The sequence below is a fragment of the Eulemur rufifrons genome, chromosome 30, assembly GCF_041146395.1.
Source record: "Eulemur rufifrons isolate Redbay chromosome 30, OSU_ERuf_1, whole genome shotgun sequence".
In the NCBI taxonomy this organism is placed as follows: Eukaryota; Metazoa; Chordata; class Mammalia; order Primates; family Lemuridae; genus Eulemur; species Eulemur rufifrons.
In genome coordinates this window covers 102,408,171-102,428,850 of record NC_091012.1, presented here as the reverse complement: position 1 = coordinate 102,428,850, position 20,680 = coordinate 102,408,171, and the positions used below count along the sequence as shown (strand labels likewise).

Here is a 20,680-nt window from a genome sequence, read left to right as displayed (position 1 = left end):
GAGTTTGAGGTTGCTGTGAGCTTGATGCCATGGCACTCTAGCCCAGGCAACAGCGAGAGAGACTCTGTCTCAAAAAAAAAAAAAAAGTGAATGCCATACAAGATGAAGAAATGCTCCAGATTAAAGTAGGCTAAGGGAGATGACAACTAAATGAAATACCTCACCCTAGACCAGATCCTGTAATGGGGGGCAGGGGGAATGCTATAAAGGACATTACTGGGTTGACAGACAAAACTGGAGTATGGATGGTAAAGTTTATATCAATGTTAAATTTTCTGAAGCTATAGTGATGTAGGGAATGTGCCTATTCTTAGGAAATGCACATTGAAGTATTTAGGCATGAAGGGCCAAGATATATGTAATTAATTTATCCTCATATGGTTCAAAAAATACACACATTTATGAAAGAATGCACATGTGCAAATGATAAAGTAAATGAGGAAAAATATTAACAGTAGGTAAATCTGAGTAAAGGGTATGTGGATGCTCTTTATACTATTTTTTTGTAAATTTTCTGTAAGTTTGAAATTATTTCCAAATAAAAATGTTTGAAAATTTTAAAGGTCAGTGTCTGCACAGGCAGTCAGGATCTGGTGGCACAGACCTACCTGAACTCTTCCTGTAGCAGAGATGAGGAATGAGGACATGTAGCTGTGTCTTCCCACGTAGGGCTACCAGACACATCCCAAAAGGCAGACACCCTGCATGAAGTTGCCGAGTGCCATTTGAGGGCACCCATCTCTTGATCTTCCCCATCCTACAAGACACCTTTTTACATTTTCTCCTAAGGATTGTGAGCCCTGGGTGTTAATGAAATCTTGGTTATGAAAGGAAAGTGTATTGGTTCACAATTCATTCATTCATTCATTTAGTGTTTTGAATACTTACCATGTGACAGGGACTGTGCTAAGGGACTGAGGATACAGCCCAGGGTACAAGAGGAAACACAACTCCTGTCCTAAAAAAGCCTGTGAGCTAGTTGGGGATTTATCCACAGCCACATAAATAAATATATATTTCCAAATCAGTTGACCACAAAGTAGACTTGGGAAGCCACGGAGAGCCCAGCCTTTTACCAGAGCCAGTGGATCCAAGCCCCATAGATCTGATATGTACACAATTTCCCCCCTCGGGTTTTCTAGGTAATAATTACTTTTGTACCTGATGCTGAGGAGAGGACTCATAGTGCTTACCCCATCCTGGGCTCATCCCATCTGTTTCGGCTTAGCTCTCTGCAGGCTGCTCTGCCCTCTGTCAGGATCAGGGAAGGGGCCAACAAGCCACTCTATCAATATCCCTGGGCTGACGGACCAATGAGCTTTGGAAAACAGTCTTTCTACTGATCTGTGCCTGTGGGTAAATGTAGCCGATAAACCCATGTTTTTAGAAGGCAAAGACCACCAAATACCCTCATGTGCAAGCCTGGCAGCCTACTGGCCATGAGAGTTCCATCACTGGGCTGCTGAGTCATGAAAACAACATGACTGTCTTCCAAAAGGACTGAACAATGACCTTATGGGGACAGTTGTGGTTCCCCCCACCCCCAGTCCCGCATGTGACACCAACTGTGATGCCTTGTACACAAGGGGGAATAGTGGAGTCCATTGCCTCAGGGCTCCAAGTAGAGGGAGGGAGTTGGGGAGGGAGTTGTTAAGAGTATGTGTGTGTGCATGTGACTGCATGGGATACGATGTGTGTCCTTCTGTCCAGGAACCTCAGGTGAGACTGCCCCTCACTTGATGCATTCTGGGGCCAGTCCAAAGAAGTTTCAGATTCAGATCCGACAAATGTTTACTGAGTCCCTGAAAAGTTCCAAGCCTTTTACTTTATACTTTGACACATTTTATACCATTTAATCTTTAACAATAAAACCTTTAAGGTAGGAATTATCTGCATTTTACAGATGATGAAACAATCGCAAAGAGGTTCATTGATTTGCTCAAGTATATCACACAGCTTTTTTTTTTTTTAACACTCACACACTATACTCTCAGCTGAGGCCTGCGTCGGTTGCTTATCTTACAGCATTTCTTGTCTTCTCTACTTTTGGAGCGATTGCTCCCCTTATACAAGCCCCCTTATTTCTTCTCCTTTCCCTAGCCCATGTAGGCTTTTCTTTTTTTAATACTGCATTTAATAGCACAAAAAATCACAAATACAAAGAAACTGGCAAAGGTGTTTGTCAATGAGATATCCCTGCCTCCTCCGCTTTTCTGCTTTCATACCCATATATGCAATGGGCTACATTTTTATAAACTTTTCTTTTTTCCCCCCAAACGTAGAACTGTTATGTGATTGGTCAATTGAAGCTGAAACACCCATGGAGAAAGATGTTTTACGGTTACAAGGGCACACACACCCCCCACACCACCCCCCTCCCCCCCACACCTTCCCACACAACCTTTTGGAGGAATATAGGATATGTACCAGTGTCAGGATTTGCCTGCTCCTGCCTTCCCCACCCAGAGCATTCCTGCCATTTAACTTTCCTTTAAGTGACTGCTTAGACTAGAGCCTCTTCTCCCTCCCCTTCTATTTCTCTTCCAATCAGGACCTTTTGGACACTGGGTACTGTTCAATTCTTACTCTGTCAGGCCCATAGGCCATGGTCAAGTAGGTCCTTTAAATCTCGATGCCAGTTGTAGTATGGGTGTCGTCATCTTCCATTTCAGGTAGGTCTGTGTGTCACTTCAGTAGGCTTGCGTATTCATTTCTTTCACTTTTTCTGATTCATGTTCCAGGACCTGTTTGTGATAGAACAGTAAATACCCTTCACTGTCCAGTACATCCTTAATACTGGCCTTGGTGATGACGGCATCATCACACTTGAACCACTGGTCCTTGTGGTGCCGGATGAAGCTGGTATAGTGGCCACTCTCCAAGGTTCCTTGGTGATTAACCACGGCAAACAAGGAATACTTATTCTCGTTGTTTCCACTATTGGTTGGCAGCTGCAACTGTCCATTCATTCTGCTTTCTTTACTTGAGGCCATAAACGGTGTCATATCCAGCTCCAGAGGAAAGGAAATGTATGTAGTGATCTTGCGCCTCTGTTTGGCTGAGTGTTCAAACCGTTTGAAATGAAAACAGGCAACGACAGGTAATTTATTCATTGTGAGCTGTTTGGTAGATTCCTGGTAGCTTTGGCAACTACCACATTTGATTTTGGCACTGCTTCCTAAGTGCTCTGGCCTTGTAAACCTTCGTAAGCAGTCCGTGAGGGTGGTGATTCCTGGTATGTGGCTTTCCCCATTCACACTGCTCTCCCTCCCTGGGCTCATGGGCCAGAAGGAGGTGCAAGAGCCAGGCAAGTCCAAACTAATGTCCCAGCATGGGTCTATGGTAGTGGAAACGCCATGGCAGGCTTGACAGGTGACATCAGACTGCAGGCCACCCGTGAAGATTTGGTCTATGATGCAGTTACAGTGGTTGGGATTGTTAGCCGCCTTCCCGACATCATCACCTTTGCAGTGCCTGTGCAGGACATCTAACGCTGCGATGAGGAACTCGTGGGCATCCTGTTGCCTGTACCCTGCTAAATGGCGAGCATGTATCCACACCAGGTGCAGTAACTTATAGGGAACATGAGGAGATGGGTTTCCAGAATACAACTCCCGAAAGAGTGAAGACATCTCACAGACCAGACACAACTCAGGACTCGGCATTTCACATCGGTGCCTGTCAGAGAGGAAGAAATCTCTCAGTATCGGAGTGTGGGTAAGAGCCTGGACAATGCAGTTCATAAAGCACGTGTTGCCGAGATTGATTAGTCCTCTTAAACCGATGGTGAAGCTGGAGGTGATTCTCCTTCTCCGTGGGTTGTGCCCCAGCAGTTCCAATTCTGGTTTGGTTGTTTCCCAGGTTGGGTATTTCTCACCAATGCCTGGCACTGAACACTGCTGGTGAGAAAGCTCTGTTGAGGTGGAGGCTTGTAATTTCAAAGCTTCTCCTTGCTCTTCTTTGGCAATTTGCTCAATGTCTTTGTCATATACATAGTCCTTACACATAAAGCAGTATATACCTCCATAATAAAGGTCTACGGCTAAGTTGTGTTGTTTTGTCTCAGCGTGCTCATGAATGTGTTTTTCTGTGAAGCAGCCAAAGAAGACACAGGAAAGGCAAGAGTGGAGTCTGTTCAAATGGGTGCCACACACATGGCAGATGCACGACTTTGCTTTGCTTTTCCTGGTCTCTGGGGTTCCACACCACACGAAGCACTGGTAGATGACCCGCAGTTCCTGCCTCCAGTTCTCTCCCACCTTAAAGCTGTTCACGTGGGAGCAACCTGGTGGCCCCACAGCAAAATCCACATCCAGGCATCCGCCCCCAGGGCCGCGCCGGGGCCGGGGCCGGGGCGGGGGCCGTGGCCTAGGCTGCGGCGGGGTACGGAGCCGGGTCTGGGGCCGGGGCCGGGGTCGGCGGCGCGGGGCACGACTGCGACGCGGAGAGGGATCGGGGGGCCGCGGTGGGTCGGAGGGAAGGGTGGGGGGAGGAACCTCGTCGCTGCTGCCGCCACCGCCGCTCCGCGCTGGGTTCTCATCCTCCAGCTCCGGCTTCGGCTCCCCCTTCGGCTCCTGCTCCTGCTCCGCCTCCCGTACCGGCTCGGGTTCGGGCTCCAGCTTGAGCTCAGCCCGGCGGCCCGGACCCTCGGCCGTCTCCACCTTCCCGGCGGCGTCCACCTTCCCCGCTGTCTCCACCTTCTCGGTGGCGTCCACCTTCCCCGCCGCCTCTGCCTTCCCCTCCACCTTCGCCTCCGCCTCCACCTTCCTCTCCGCCTTCTCCGCCGTCTCCGCCGTCTCCGCCTCCTCTACCTCCTCCGCCTCCACTGGCGGCGGCTCCTCCCCCTGCTCGCAGGGCTCGGGCGGCCACTGGGCGTGGCGGCGCGGGGGCCACGCAGACCTGGAGTGTCCCCCGCCCGGCCTGACGGAGCGCGGTGGCTGTGGCAGCTGGACCCAAATGGGACTTTCACTGAAGGAGGCGGCGGCGGAAGCAGGCGACGCCCCCGGGAATCCTCCCGCCGAAGCCCCCTAGTGGAGGCCGCTTCTGCAGCCAGGCCTCGTTTCCTTTAATTCAATATTTCCCAAACTTGCTTGTTCACGAGAATCACGTGGGAAGCGCGTTAAAATTACAGATTCCTCGGCTCCACCCGCAGGCCTACTGAATCAGAATCTCGCAGGGAGGTACTCCGGAACCTGCATCTTTAACTAGGGCCGGAGAGGCTTCTTATGATCAGGCAAGTTTGGGAAACACAGCTCTAATTCATTGAGGCTGGCGGGAAGGGGGGCGGGGACCGCGCAGTCTCTTTAAGGCGCTTCCAGCTGTCAGCTCCAATCGCTGCTCTGACCCCCTTCATCGTCTCCTCCCTTCTCCTCGTCCTTCCCTTCGTCCATGCAGGCTTCCCCCAGCACTGCGGGGCTGGGGGCCCAGCGGATGCCAAGTCCAGGAATGTTTCTGAGGCTGTGAAATGTCCCCTCAGCTGGGGGTCCTGAGGAGGGCAGGCAGAAGCCCTGACAAGCCATCCTTTTGGCGGCTAAGCCTGCCCCCAGCCCCGTCCCAGTCTCCCCTCCCACCCAGGTCCTGCCCTTCCCAAAAAGGATGAAGCTCCAGCTCCAATGTTGGGGCAGGCCTGGACCCCAGATCCAGAGGGGCAGGGCTCCCAAGGCCACTTGGCCTGAAGAGGCACATCCCTTCCCCATCTTATCGGTGCTCTGCAGAGTCCGGCCCTCTCCTCGCCACCTCCTCGGGCTCCCAAGGCCGTGGGTGGGTTGAGGCTTTGGCAGCTGCCTTCTGGCCCAGCAAACACTGAGAAGCCCCAGGGGCAGAATCCAGCTCTTCTCTCCAAGGCCATCCCTACAACTGGCACCTCCCCTATAGCTGGGATAGGGGTGTAAACCACAGGGCATAGTCCTGAGACCCTTAAGCTCTAGCAGAGTCCCGGGTCATCAGCAGGAGGGAGTGGAAGGGAAGTCTGTGGAGCTGCCAGTGGAGACAAGAGGTCAGGTGTGGGTCCGAGGGGCCTCTGAGACCCCTGTGCCAAGGGGCTGCTGGCACTGGGCAGCAGCACCATGGGGCCCATGAGGAGTGAGCCCAGAGCAAGTGGCTCAGGTCTTGAGCATGGCTGGGGGTGTCAGGCTGCAGCTGCTGGTCCCAGTGAGTGCAGCCCAGGGCAGGTGTCAGGACATGGGTCCAAAGGGAGAGTCTTCTAGGAAGAACCTGGTCCAAGTCCTGGTGGTGGCTGGCCGTGGTCTAGTGCACACTGCCTGACTATACCCTAGCAAAGTTCTCCTTGGTCAGCACTGGCCATCCCCCTCCACCTGGCCCCTTCTTCCAGAGAAGGGGCAGGACAGGCCTCTCAGGGTTAGCAGCATGATTTGGTCATCAGGAATCAGGAGCCTTTAAGGAGGCAGCCTGCTTCCCATAAAGCTGAGGGTTGCCCTGGTGCCTGCTTTTCCTGACTCAGCTCTTGCTTCAGTTCCTTGAAGCACCCCAGCGTCCTTCCAATAAATGCCTGCCCTTTGTGGCCTGCAACCAAAGGAACTGCAAGTAGCATACCCACTGAAGGAAGTCTGCTGCTGCTGCTGAAAAGGACAGAAGTCATAGAGCCTGGGGGAGAGGGGGAGGAGGGGGGAAAAGGGTACTCTCATCCCACCTCCACAGAGTAACAGCCAACAAAGTGATCTAAAGATCTCTGCAGACCTGGGACTTTCCACCACTGGAGACTAGCCATGGTAACTTGGTTGCCTTACTGGTCAACTTTCTGCAGAAGCCCACAGGTCCACCTGGACTCTTTCCAGGAAGTAGAGGGCTCTGCCCCAACTGGCTCAACAAATGTTTTTTCGGCACTGACCCAGACCCAGGTGTTGTACTAGGATCTGTGGACACAGCACTCAACTAAACTTACCCCAGGGCCAGAATCAGGACTGGCTTCCCCAAAAGGCATACTAAGGAAATGTCTAGGTCACTATCAGAGAAGAGGCACCAAAACCAAAACAAATTTTAAAAATACCAGAAACAGTTTGACATTTGATTTTTTTAAAGTGGTTCTCATGGGAAAAATCAGAACTTTGTGGTACTCTTTGCATTCATTTCTTAACTGCATATTGCTTTTGCTTTGAATCACATGTGGAGAGGGTCACCATGATCTTTAGATGCTTAGTGCTTGTGTGGGTCTGGATTCAGTCCTGAGCAAATGTCACAAAAGCCTGGCAGAACGCTGGCAAAAGGGGCTGACCCTAGGAGAGACAGCTCCTCGTCCCTCACAGTTGATTCGCCTAGGTGCTAAATACAAATCTGACCACAAGGTGGCAAAAGAGTAAATGACGATTCCTCATATATTTTTTGTATGTTTATATAAAACTATTGGTTTATATAAAAATGCTCTCTAAAAATATTTGAAAAAACATTGTGTTCCTTCACACATTTTTTAGGATGATATCTAAAATTTTGCATCATAAATGTCAATTGGCTGCAAATGTAATTTCTGACAAGTGTTAATATTCACAAATAAAACTGTTACGTCACTATTTCACATGAATCCGGTGAAACCTAAATACCTTAGTGATTTAAGAGCTACCATCATCTGTTTAAAAAATGTTTAACCTATCTCTTCTTTGATAGTTGGAAATTGTACATTTTCCCTTTTCTCCCTGGGTTAATTCCATTCTAGTCTTCCAACAGAATTTTGTCCCAATAATTATATATTTTTGCACTTGAAATGATTTTATTGATTATCCTATCATATCTGTGGCAAAAATATGTATGTATTTTGCTATTTAAATGCTCTCTAAATGTTCCTATGATCATAAGGCTCTAAGTGTTGTTTAAAAATTTGTTCCTGCTTGAGTTGTCATGACAATTAGTAATAGAATACAATAGACCAAAACATTGTAAATATATTACAAATTTGAACAGGTAATTATTAAACATAAAACTACATTTATTGGAGATAGGGCTTTTATTGAAAAAAATCAATGAGTATATCCATGGATAAATATTGCTTTTGCTAGAATGAGACAGGATTGAGCATCAATTCTCTTCTTATTTTTTGTTTGGTTAAATGTTAGCCACAGAAACCTCATTTATATAAAAAAGTAAATGGGAACAGACATTTTGTTTTGGCAACATCACTTAAGTCTTTGAATTCCTTTAGAGATATATGGGGGAAAATTACACAATGATTTATCTTCAAAATTATTTCTCATGATTTATCAGCTGACAACTCAATTAGGATTTCCTTCACTTATATTGGAAGCAAAGGATCGGAAACCATCTGAGTTGCAAAAGGATTTGATCTCCATTCATTTTTTAGTTCACCATTGTCAGCAGTGTTTGGAATTGTCTCTTTGGTGCTCTGAGGATTTTACATCATTGCAGGGTAGTGCACCCAGGTGAGATTCAGGATGGGTAAACAATAGGCTTTTCTCTCATAAAGTGCAGAAAAGATCATTGTGAAAGGGGAGATGGAAAAGGAAAACCAGCTTGATTCCTCCACCACAAGTGTGTTCTCTGGAAGATCAATTTTAAAAGACTACATATGAAAATTAAGGATGTAGAAATTGATTCCCTTAAAACTCCTGTACCTCAGGGTAATACACGTTCCACTTTGAAAGTTGCTGGCTCATATTTATTATTATAAAAGTAATATATACAATATTTGTGGGGTTTTTTTAAAAAAGTATAGGAGGGCATGACATGAAAAGTTAAAGTCCTTCCCTCCCCTACCAATCACACCCAGTTTTATTCCCCTGAAATAACTACTTGTTAACAGTTTCTCGTTTATTCTTTGAGAAATTTTCTATGCAAATACAAACATGTTTTATACATGCAGTCCTCCCTTGGTATGCATGGGGGATTTTTTTCCAGGACTCCTGCAGATACAAAAATCCGAGGATGCTCGAGTTCCTTATATAAAATGGAGTAGTATTTGTATATAACCTATGTACATCTTCTTGTGTACTTTAAATCATCTCTAGATTACTTACAATACCTAATACAATGTAGATGCTATGTAAACAGTTATTATACTGTATTGTTTAGGGAATAATAAGGAAAAAAGTCTGTACATGTTCAGTATAGATGCAACCATCTGTTGTTTTTTTTTTTTTTTCCCGGAATATTTTTGATCTGTGGTTGGTTGAATTTCATGGACACAGAACCCATGGGTATGAAGGGCCAATTGTATATTCATTTTACGAAAAATAAAACAGACTGTAATATACAGAAGTTCTCTCCAAGTTGATCTACACATCCAATGCAATGCCAATAAAATTTCCAGTGAGTTTTTTTGGGGTACACTTTTAAAAATTGATCCTTAAATTAATATGGAAGACTAAAAGGCATTTTCCCCCTTCCTGATTTCTCTTCCTTCCAGAAATGAGGATTTATTGACTATAGCTGAGTAGTTCTCTTGCAACCAATCATGATGGAAAGACCAAAAAGCTGAGCACCTCTGGACCTATTCTTACATGAGAAAATAAATTGTATTTTACCAACTCTAAGAAGTACATCTCTTCATGTTTCAACATCCCTGGAATCCCTGAATGACAGTTTATGATTATATATGGCAGCATTTTTTTTCTTTCTCTGTAGTACATAAAATACTGGCATTTCTCACAGGCAGTAGTGTCTTAAAAATCAGTGTAATGCTCCAAATGTCCTCCTATTCAAGTCTTTGTTATTTAGATCCCAATTATGTATAGCTGAATACAATTCCTAAGTGATAGCAGGCTTTCTATTTCACTTCCAGTGAAGTCTCAAGTCCTTATCCTGGCCTTTAAGGCCCTACAGAATGTGGCCTTGGTCTCTTAGACCTCATTTTTATCAACTTGGCCTTGCCTGAAACAAACTAGACTTACTGCTGTTCCTTGAATAAGTTAAGCTGACTCGTGCTTCCAGGCCTATGTCCTTATTGTTTCTTCTGCTTGGAAAGCTCTTTCCTTAGAAATCCTCATGGCTTCTCCCTCACTTGCTTCAGATTTCTGCTTAAATTCACCTTATCTGAGTCTTTCCTTGACTCCTATATAAAATAACACTCCATCCCTGCTTCATTTTTCTTCACACCATTACCACATGATGTGTTAAATCATCACCACACGATATATTAAATATTTTACATACATATATATGTAATTAATGTTAACTCCATGAAAGTAATATGATCACTATTCTATTCCCAATACCTCTTTGGCATTTAAAACATATTTAAATGTCTGTAAACTGAACGAATTAATGTTTTTCATCATACATGAAATCAACCATATTTTCACGTTTATTGGTCATTTTGTGTTACTTTTTTGTGAACTGCCTATTCATACATATCCTTTGCCTATTTTTCTTGTGGCTTCTTATTAATCACCATAATAAATAACACTTATATGGCACTTGAAGCATGCCCAGAGGTGTTTGACTAAATTGTTTAACCCTTACTACAATTTTAAGAAGTAGGTGCTGTTATCATCCCCATTTTACAAGTGAAGAAACTGAGGCACAGAGATATTGAGTGACACCGAAGGTCACACAGTAGTAAGTCATGGGCCTGGGATTCAAACCAGATTCAAATTGGAATCTATGGACTCTTAACTACTAAGCTATTAGCCCATTGTCTGTCAGATTCGTGTGTGTGTGTGTGTGTGTGTGTGTGTGTGTGTGTGTATTTCCCATTTATCATTGACTATTTTATTTTTTGCCATATGATGTTTAAGATTACTATGTAGACAAGTTTCTCAAACTTTTCTTTATGGATTCTGATTTTTAGTGTCTTATTTTTCAAAAAGTTCTTTTTTTCCTGATTACAAAAGTGTAGAGCAAGTACAAAGGGCCTGAAACAACAAAAAGGGGGGCTTGATGATTTCAATAAATGAAAATAAGGCCAGAATAGCTTGAGTTTGGTGACCAAGAAAGAGAGAGTGGTATAAGGTGAGGATGAGGATAGAGGTACAGGCAGGGGTCAGATCACCTGGAGCTTTGTAGACCATCATATAGAATTAGAATATTGTCTCAACTGTAATGAGAATAATTTGAGCAGTTTTAAGCAAGGGAATGACACAGTATTATTTATGGTTTACGTACAATGATTATAACCAAATAGTAATAATAGTAACTAACATTTATTAATTGCTTATTTCAGATACTGTTTTATAAGTAATTTACTAAGTTGTTTAAACCTCATAACAGCCTGATGAGGTAGGTACTACTATTATTCTCACTATACAGATGAGGAAACTGAGGCACAAAAACATTAAGTACCTTGAAGTTGGTTACACTTACTTCTCACTTCTATACCTCTTCCCATTGAGAATATACCTAATTTCAACAATGAGATGTCTGATACCTACTTTATCCAGGCCCCTGATGCCTCACTAGTGGTCTCCAAGTCTTCACTGGGTTAAAGAAAGAGAAAATGGCAAGGCTACTCAGCACCAGGGCCCCTAGGTCTGATCAGGTAGGCTCTTCCCATCCTATTTGGACCATGCCCAACTACACTAAGCTGAGGTAGCCAGCCTGCTGGCCCATTCATCATAACTAAGGGAGTCAGCTCAGCAGCCCCTGCGACCACTACAGCAGGGCCAGTCCTTGCACCCTGCACTCCCATAGCCATACTATCAATCAGGAACCTGAGGAATAGGTCAACAGGAACCACCATAGGCTTCCAGGAGCTTCTAGCCCTACAAAGAGAAGCAGTGGGCCCAATAGTATGTGGAAGGGGTAGAGAATGGAGGAGCCCAAGGTTTCCTTCAAGTACACATCTAGCCCCAGGTAGCCTGCACCCACGTGATGTGATTTCAATGGCCCAGGTACTTCTCTAGCTGAAAGGATACGTTTAAAGAGCAAAGTCATGGTTGTGATGGGAAACAACAAAGATGTAGATTACACTGCATCATCTCCTAACCAGCCATTTCCCCAGTTTTCACCACATATTGCTTCCAGCTAGTCTATTTCTTAGCATCCTCTGGTCTTCAGCAACTCTGACTGTACTCCTTCAGACTTATGCACCATTTGACTTGCGCTTTTGATTCTCTACCTATCTGCATTGCGTGGACTCTGATCAGCCTCCTGCATGCTGATACAATATCTAGCCAACCGCTTATCTTACCCCTGCCCTTTAGGAAAATCCTGGAATCTCAAAATCTGTGTCTAGTGCTAGAGGTTGGCCCTGTGGTATGTAGCGTGGCCCTGGGCCTGACCTTAAACAGAAGCACAATGAAGAACACATTCTGCAGTTTTACTCACCAAAGTGTGGAATCTCACTTCTTACGCTTGTTCTAAATGCTTCTTTCAAGTTTGAAGGGTGCACCTAAACTGGCAGATAAAAATCTTAATCACACTTTTTATTCTTTTTCAAAATCTTAATCTTTTTAAAACTCCAAAAAGGAATACAAACAAATATCTAGCAAAATTACATATGTATTCACTATTTGACTCAGTAATCCCACTTCTAGGAATGTTACCCAAAGATACACTAGCAAAAGTACAAAATAACATATGCACAAGGCCATTCATTGTAGTAGTATGTATAATAACAAAAGACTTGAAAAAAATGTCCACCACTAAGGAACCAATTGAATACATTATAGTGGAGTCATAAAATTAAATACTATGGAATGAGATGGATTTCTATATAATGATTAGGAGTAATCTCTGGAATATGTTAAGTGGAAAAAACAAAGTATAGAACATTGTATACAGTATGCTACCTTTTGTGTAAAAAAGTTTGGGGATATGCAGATATTTACAGAAACATTTACTTACATTTTCAAAAATGGTACAATGGACTGTAAATTCATTTAAATGGTCACTTATGAGGGAAGGAGGAAATAGAGTGGAGGGAACAGGCAAGGAAATGTACCTTTTCTAAATGTACCTTGTTTTAAAGCTTTGGCTTTGGAATCCTGTCACTTAAAAAGGGGGAAAAACCCTAAAAGCAAACTGAATCAAATGACCCTAATTATGTAGCAAATTGGTGGTATCACCACACAAAGAAAATAATTATTTCAAGTGACTTAAAAATGGTGTTTTGACTATACATTCCTAATGGGATATATCCTAAGGAAAAAAGGAACTACAAAGAAGTCTTCAACTGTATTCAGTAGTCTTTTACTAGTAGTATCATTGGTATTGTTATTTTGAAACTGTTAGTTGTAGGATAAAGCAAATAAGTAATTATGATAATGTTGTCAGGAATCAAGATATTTAACATAAGAGTAAAATCCTACAATTACAAAATTTGAAAAGAAAAAACTCTATAGTCTTACTTTTGGAATACAAACACTCATATGAACTTACAATTTATTTTTTTTTCTTTCTAAAAAATACATATTTCCTAGTTCTGTCCACTAAAAAGACATAGCAGAATGGTCTCTAAGTATCATTTCCTACCAAAAGATTCCAGTCCTCCTTGGAGAAATAATTGTTTCCAGGTCTGTAACAGGAAAAATACAAAATGAACCTGGGACATCTTGTTTTGCCAGAAAGCAAAAGAGATGGCAAAGACTAATTGAGTCATGTCAAAAGAACACAGGAGGCCAGGTGCAGTGGCTCTTTCCTCTAATCCTAGCATTTTGGGAAGCCAAAGAAGGAGGATGGCTTGAGCCCAGGAGTTTGAGACCAGCCTGAGCAAGAGTGAGACTTCGTCTCTACAAAAAATAGAAAAATTAGCTGGGCATTGTGGCGCACACCTGTAGTCCCAGCTACTCAGGAGGCTGAGTCAGGAGGATCACTGGAGCCCAGGAGTTTGAGGTTGCAGTCAGCTATGCTGATGCCACTTCACTCTAGCTGGGGCGACAGAGTTTGTCTCAAAAACAAAACAAAAAACACAGAAGCCAAGATGAAGAGGAATTCTCACTTGCCTATACTAGGACAATTAGACTTTCAATACAAAAGTATCTGCAATTAATCAACCATCAAATGTATAAAATACATGAGTTCATAATGAGATTAAAAAACATTGGTCACCTCTGGGTGATGCTAGGGCACCAAATCATTATTGCAAAAAATTAATAAATCAAGAGAAAAATCAAGAATTTATCTCACCTTTCCAGTATGAACTGTATTCCAGGGTAACCAAATAGATAAAGATGTTCTTTATGCAACAATTCCAAATAGCAAATGCAGGAAGAATGATAGAATTAGTATATCCTCATTTGCAATCCCTAATGAAATAATAGATCCAGCCCAAGGTTTCTTAACCCCAGCACTATTGACATTTGTGGCCAGATAATTATTTGGGGGCTGTCCTACACATTGTAGGATTTTTAGCATCTCTGGCACCTACCCACTAGTTGCCAATTGCATTTCCTCTTCCCTTTACGAGTCATGACAATTAAAAATGTCTCTAGACATTGTCAAATGTCTCCTGGGGGACAAAATCCTCTCCAGTTGAGAACCACTAATCTAAGGCAATGATCACGAATGGATAAAAAAGATTAGGTAAAATGATTATCAGGAGCTTTACAATGAAGGGATCAGGTTGATACCACTTTAACCCACTGACCAATTTTAGCATCACTGAGTGAGACAGCTACATTTTATGTGCCTCCTAATGTGATACATTAGGAAGCATATAGCACAACCTATGATGTATTGATAATGCCAAAAATAAAAACTAAACCTAAATCTAATAAAATGTCTCACTTTCTAACTCCCAGTTTATGGTGAATGTAGGAGATAGAAGAAGAATTTCAAAGTCACCACTAGGAAACAATGAGCCAAATCCAGAATGTGGGATATTTTATAGGAAGAATGACCTGATTACTTCAATGATAATTGGCACTTAAAATGGAATGAGAAAAAGAAAGAAGGGAAATTTACAGATTTTTAAAGAAACTTAAGAGAGAGAACTACCAAATGCAATGTTACATTTGGTTTGGATCCTATTTTGAAAATATCAACTTTAAAAATACTTCTTGAGACAATTGGGGAAATTTGAATATGAATGGACATTTAATTATATTAAAGAATTATAGTTAATTAGTAAATTGTGATAATGGCATCATGGTTATGTAAAAAATATTTTTCTGTTAGAGATGCACTCTCATTGAGTGAAACGATATAATGTCTAGGATTTGAGTTTAAGACTCTAACAAATCTTGGGATAAGGAAGATAAATGAAGCAAGATTGGCAAAATGTTGAAAATTGTTGAAGCTACATCTCTAATCATCAGGGAAATGCAAATCAAAACCACAATGAGATATCACTTAACTCCAGTGAGAATGGCCTTTATCAAAAAGTCCCAAAACAATACATGTTGGCGTGGATGCCAAGAGACAGGTACATTCATACACTGCTGGTGAGACTGTAAACTAGTGCAACCCCTGTGGAAAGCAATATGGAGATACCTTAAACAGATTCAAGTAGACCTACCATTTGATCCAGCAATCCCATTATTGGGCATCTACCCAAAAGAACAAAAGACATCCTATAAAAAAGACATCTGCACCCGAATGTTTATAGCAGCACAATTCACAATTGCAAAGATGTGGAAACAACCCAAGTGCCCATCAATACATGAGTGGATTAATAAAATGTGGTATATGTATACCATGGAGTATTACTCAGCTATAAGAAATAATGGGGATATAGAATCTCTTATGTTCTCCTGGATAGAGTTGGAACCCATTCTACTAAGTAAAGTATCCCAAGAATGGAAAAATAAACACCACATGTACTCACCATCAAATTGGTTTCACTGATCATCACCTAAGAGCACATTCAGGAACAACATTAATCGGGTGTTGGGCAGATGTGGGGCAGGGAGGGGATGGGTGTATACATACATAATGAGTGCGATGGGCACTGTCTAGGGGGACACATTTGAAGCTCTGACTTGGGGGGTGGGGGGGCAAGGGCAATATACATAACCTAAACTTTTGTACCCCCACAATATGCTGAAATAACAATAAAAAAATCATGAAAAAAATTGTTGAAGCTGAGTAAAGGGGGTTCATTCTTCTAATCTCTCTACTTTTGTGTATATTTAATTTTTCCATATAAAATGATTTTTAAAAACAAAGCAATAGAATTCTGTTTCCAAGAAGATATAGTAGTTGTACTTTTCCCTATTCCTCCTGCTAAGTGCAGTTATAAACCCTGGACATTGTATATAACACAAACATATCAAGACTCTGAAAGGTAGACAGAATAAAGCAGATTGGCTATAGACCTCAGAACCCAAGGAATGACTCAGCAGTGAGTTCCCTGAGGGTTTTTTCCCCTCATATATCCTGGACTGGGTGCTGGAGAAGCTGGTAGCCTAGAAACATCCATGGGCATAGATTAAAAAAAAAAAAACCTCAAGAAAAGCCTACTCTCTCTAGGCGAGGGAAAGGGGAAACCTTTCAAGACAGAAAAGTTTTAAGTAATAACCACTCTAATCCAACCAAACACCACAGAAAAAATTGCAGCACCACCCATGCCAACAAAGGCCGAGTGGAAAGCTTAGACTTCCACCCTTGCCATGCTGTAATAAAGAGCCCAAACCTCCCATTAGGGAGGTGTCAGAGCAGGACAAGTTGGGAGCCAGAACTTTCATTCCCTATAGGCAATAATAAGCTCCCTCTGACACAGTGTCAGTGGAGGCTATAGGGGAAGCCTGGACTTCCACAGCCAACTGGAGATAAGGAGGATCCCTCCTCTTTTCCCCACTGGGGTGGTGTCAGAGGAGGTCTAGTGGAGAATCAGCACTTTCACAACCACCCAACAGTTACAAGCACACACACCCCCCCCATCACCACCCTGGTGTCAGTGGAGGTCATGAGGAATCATAAGGCATCCCTACCTGTCTCAGCCAGGCTGGTATCAGTAGAAGTATAGCGGGAAACCTGAACTCCCACCTTGCAAAGGAATAATGAGGAGATTCTCCTCCTGGGTTTCAAAGGAGGCTGAATGAGGAACCTAGACTTCTAAGCCACCTGGCAGTAATGAAGTAGCATTCCCCTTCCCCTGCCAGACCAGTGTCAGAAGAAGTCTGATAGAAGATCCAGAGTCTTGTAATATAGGTTTCAATAGAAACTGGAAAATACAAAAACAAATTTAAAAACGTAATAGATTGGCTCAATAGCAAAATGAAAAGGACAGAGAAAAGAATCTCTGAACTTGAAGACAGAATAATAGAAATTACCCAATGTGAACAACAGAGAGAAAATAGACTAGAAAAAAATGAACAGATCCTGAGAAACATGTGGAACTATAACAAAAGATAAAACATCTGTGTCATCTAAGTTAAGAAAGGAGAAGAGAAAAAAGGGAAGGCTGAAAAAGTATTCAAAGAAATAATGGCTGAAAATTTCCCAAGATATAAACCTATAGATTCAAGAAGTTGAGCAAACCTCAAATGGGATAAATACAAAGAATCCATGGCAAGACACATCAAAGTCAAGCTTCTGAAAACAAAGGGCAAAATAAAAATCTTGAAGGCAGAATAAGAGAAACAACACCTTTCCTACAGGGAAAAACAAATTTAGACCACAGAGAATTTCTCACCAAAAACCATGGAAGCCAAAAGTAAGTGGCACAACATTTTTCAAGTGCTGAAGGAAAAAAAACTGTCAATCCAGCAAAAATATCCCTCAGGAATAAAGGGAAAATCAAGACATTCTCAGATGAAGAAAACTAAGAAAATTTGCAACCAGCAAACCTGTCCTGGAAGCACGGCTAAAAGAAATTCTATAAACAGAAAGGAAATTATAAAAGAAGGAATCTTGAAACATCAGGAAGGCAAGAAAGCATAAGAGAAAGAGTAAAAATATTGGTAAATATAATAGATTTTTTCTTCTTCCCTTGAGTTCTCTAAATTATGTTTTATGGTTGAAACAAAAATTATAACACTATCTGATGTGGTTCTCAATGTATGCAGAGGAAATATTTAAGACATATTATAAATGAAGTAGGGTAAAGAGAGGTAATTTTCTGTACTTCACCCAAACTGATAAAATGTAAACACCAGTAGAATGTGATGAGGTATGTATATACAATGTAATATCTAGAGCAACCAAGAAAAAAGTGATACAAAGGGATACACTTCAGAAACACTATAGGTATATAAAAACTGAATTGTTAAAAAAAAAAGTTTAAGTAATTCACAGGAAGGCAGGAAAAAGAATACAGAGAAACAAAAACAAAGAGATCAAACAAAAATAAATATCAGACTTAAGCCCTAACATATCAATTTTAATAGGTGAATGATTAAACAAACTGTGGCACATCCATACCATAGAATACTATTCACCAATAAAAGAACAAACTATACACACAATAATTTGAAGGATCTTAAGGGCATTATACTGAGTGAAAGAAAAAATCCATTTTAAAAAGCTTACAAACCATATGATTCTATTTACATAACATTCTTGAAATGACAAAATTACAGAGATGGGGAACAGATTAAATGGTCACCAGGGGTTAGGGATGGTGAGTGGAAGGGGAATGGGTGTGACTATAAAGGGATAGCAGGAGGGAGACCTTTATAGTAATGGAACAGTTCTGTATCTTGATTGTGGTGGTGATTTTGAGAATCTACACATGATAAGATAATGTAGAACTATACACAAAGCATTGTTCCAATGTCCATTTTCTGTTACACAAGATGTAACTATTGGGGGAAACTGGGTGAATGTTACACAAAACAAAACAACTATAATCTCTTGAAAAAAGGAATTTCAAATAAAAAAATAGGAGGAAATTGAATTCTCAGCAATAATTTTCTGCCATACTGTTTTCAATTAGAATGTCGAGGGTTTTTTTTTTTTCCAAAATGCAGAAGTTCTAGGTTAGGTTAGGCTCTAACAAGACTGACCCCGTTGGGGTCTCTGTGATAGCATGGCCTTTGCTGCTCCCCTGGACAACATTGGTATAACACAGGAAGCCTAAGTCTTCATCCAGGACCTCAGCTGTGAGAGTGTCTTAGTCTGTTTGTGCCACTATAACAAAATACTTGAGACTGGGTAATTTATAATAATAGAAATTTATGCTCACAGTTCTGGAAGCTGGTAAGTCCAAGATCAAGGTACCAGCAGGTTTGTTGTGTGGTGAGGGTCTGCTGGCTGCATCCTCACATGGTAGAAGGCTGAAAGGCAAAAAGGGCCTAAGCTAGTTCCTTCCAGCCCTTTTATAAATCATTAATCCACTCATGAGGGCTCTGCCCTCATGATTTAGTCACTTTCCCAAAGATTCTGCCTCTTAATAACACCAAAATGGGGATTAGGTTTCTTTCTTTTTTTTCAGTTAGAAAGGCCATTTATTTATGTTTCAAGATCCTCACTGCCTCCTCTGCTGTCTCCCTTGCCCCACCTCTGGGGGCTGTCCCATTTCCTACACACTTCCCATTCTTCCCAGCCATAGGGGAGGCATTGTGGAAGAAGCCAAGCCACTGGCTCAGGGTGACCCAGCATTTATGAGCGCTGCCCAGGCACAGTTCCTGATCTTTATAGCCCTTCCAGTGACTCAGGAGGCCCTCCTTCTCTCCAAAGCAGAGGTCGCAGATCGGGCAACGATAGATCTTCTGCTTCCAGTGAGTCTGCTGGTGCCTGACCAGCCTGGAGAATGAACTGAAGGACTTGGTGCAATGGAAGCAGCAGTTAAGCTGCTCTGTGGGATGGGCCTTCTGGTGGCTGGAAAGATAATCTTTCTTGCTAAAAGTCAAGGGACAGTGGGGGTAAGAGAAGACCTTGAGTCTTGAGGGCTTCACTAGATGAGAGTTGGATCTGCTATCTAGGAAGGGGGCCTTAATGTTAGGTGCCTGGTTCCTGGTCACAGGGGCTTGGTTCTTAAGCACAGGGGGCTGGGGCTGGGCCAGGGGACCCTCAGTTCTAAATACGGATTCCTGGGTCCTGGCCACTGGTGCAAGGCCCACACCCACAAGCTCCTGGACGGACCCTTGGCTTCTGATGATGGGTGTCTGGCATCCAGCAGTGGTGCCGGGAATCCTCACAATACAATCCCAGTTTCCAGCCACCGGCTCTTGGTTTTGGTGTATCTTCTGGTGGCGTTTGAACTCAGACTGGTCCCAGAAGGCCTTCGCACACGTGGAGCACGAATGGGGCCAGTAACCCAGATGGACACAGCAGTGGGGGATGAGGTTTCAACATGAATTTTGGAGGGGAAACATTCAAACCATAGCAGGAAGAAGCCCCCAGGCCTCTCTAAGCTCTCATTAGATATGTCTCTGAAATGAGGAGACATAGGGGACTGACTTGGGTCTCTTCTGTTCTTCTTCAGATCATAGGTCTCTAGCTAATCCGTTAAATACCCTCTACCGCAGCCTAACTGATGACTGGTGAATACGGATCTTTTCATGCGAACATACTCCTCATTCACACAAGAGTGATTTGGATAAATTAAATATAACCCTCATGTTTGCTATCCTGGCTGGCACTCTGCTATTTCTTTACTCTAAACTTGAAACTGGATTTGGGGATTTCTCACATTCTACATAAAGCAATCACTAATACTAGCTGAGCTTTCAATGTTTCCCAATTTTTAAATGCGGATAAACTGAACTCTGTTTTATCTGCTACCTTCAGACTGGACACCTATCGCCAACCTCAATACTACCTCAAGTGTGGGAAAAGCCACCATTCTGAGGGCATTATTGTGTTTGCACTCAGAAAAAAAAGGTCCTCTAGTTATCAGGACTTATCCTTTTTAGACATCAATGAAGAATTGTAAGTCACGATTTCCTGCTTCTAC

General features: G+C 42.6%; 2 protein-coding genes across 2 annotated transcripts; both read right to left on the bottom strand.

Moving 5' to 3' along the window:
• Nucleotides 1–1,777: 1,777 nt before the first annotated feature.
• USP27X (ubiquitin specific peptidase 27 X-linked) lies at nucleotides 1,778–4,840 on the bottom strand. Its single transcript, XM_069463469.1, has one exon. The coding sequence runs from the start codon at nucleotides 4,005–4,007 to the stop codon at nucleotides 2,691–2,693; it is 1,317 nt and encodes a 438-aa protein (XP_069319570.1). The 5' UTR covers nucleotides 4,008–4,840; the 3' UTR covers nucleotides 1,778–2,690.
• A 14,389-nt stretch (nucleotides 4,841–19,229) lies between these two features.
• Nucleotides 19,230–20,045, bottom strand: LOC138379005 (zinc finger protein 57 homolog; the record flags this gene model as incomplete). Its single annotated transcript, XM_069464287.1, has 1 exon — nucleotides 19,230–20,045. A coding segment is annotated over one exon (816 nt), but the record flags the coding sequence as incomplete, so codon positions are not given.
• Nucleotides 20,046–20,680: the final 635 nt, after the last annotated feature.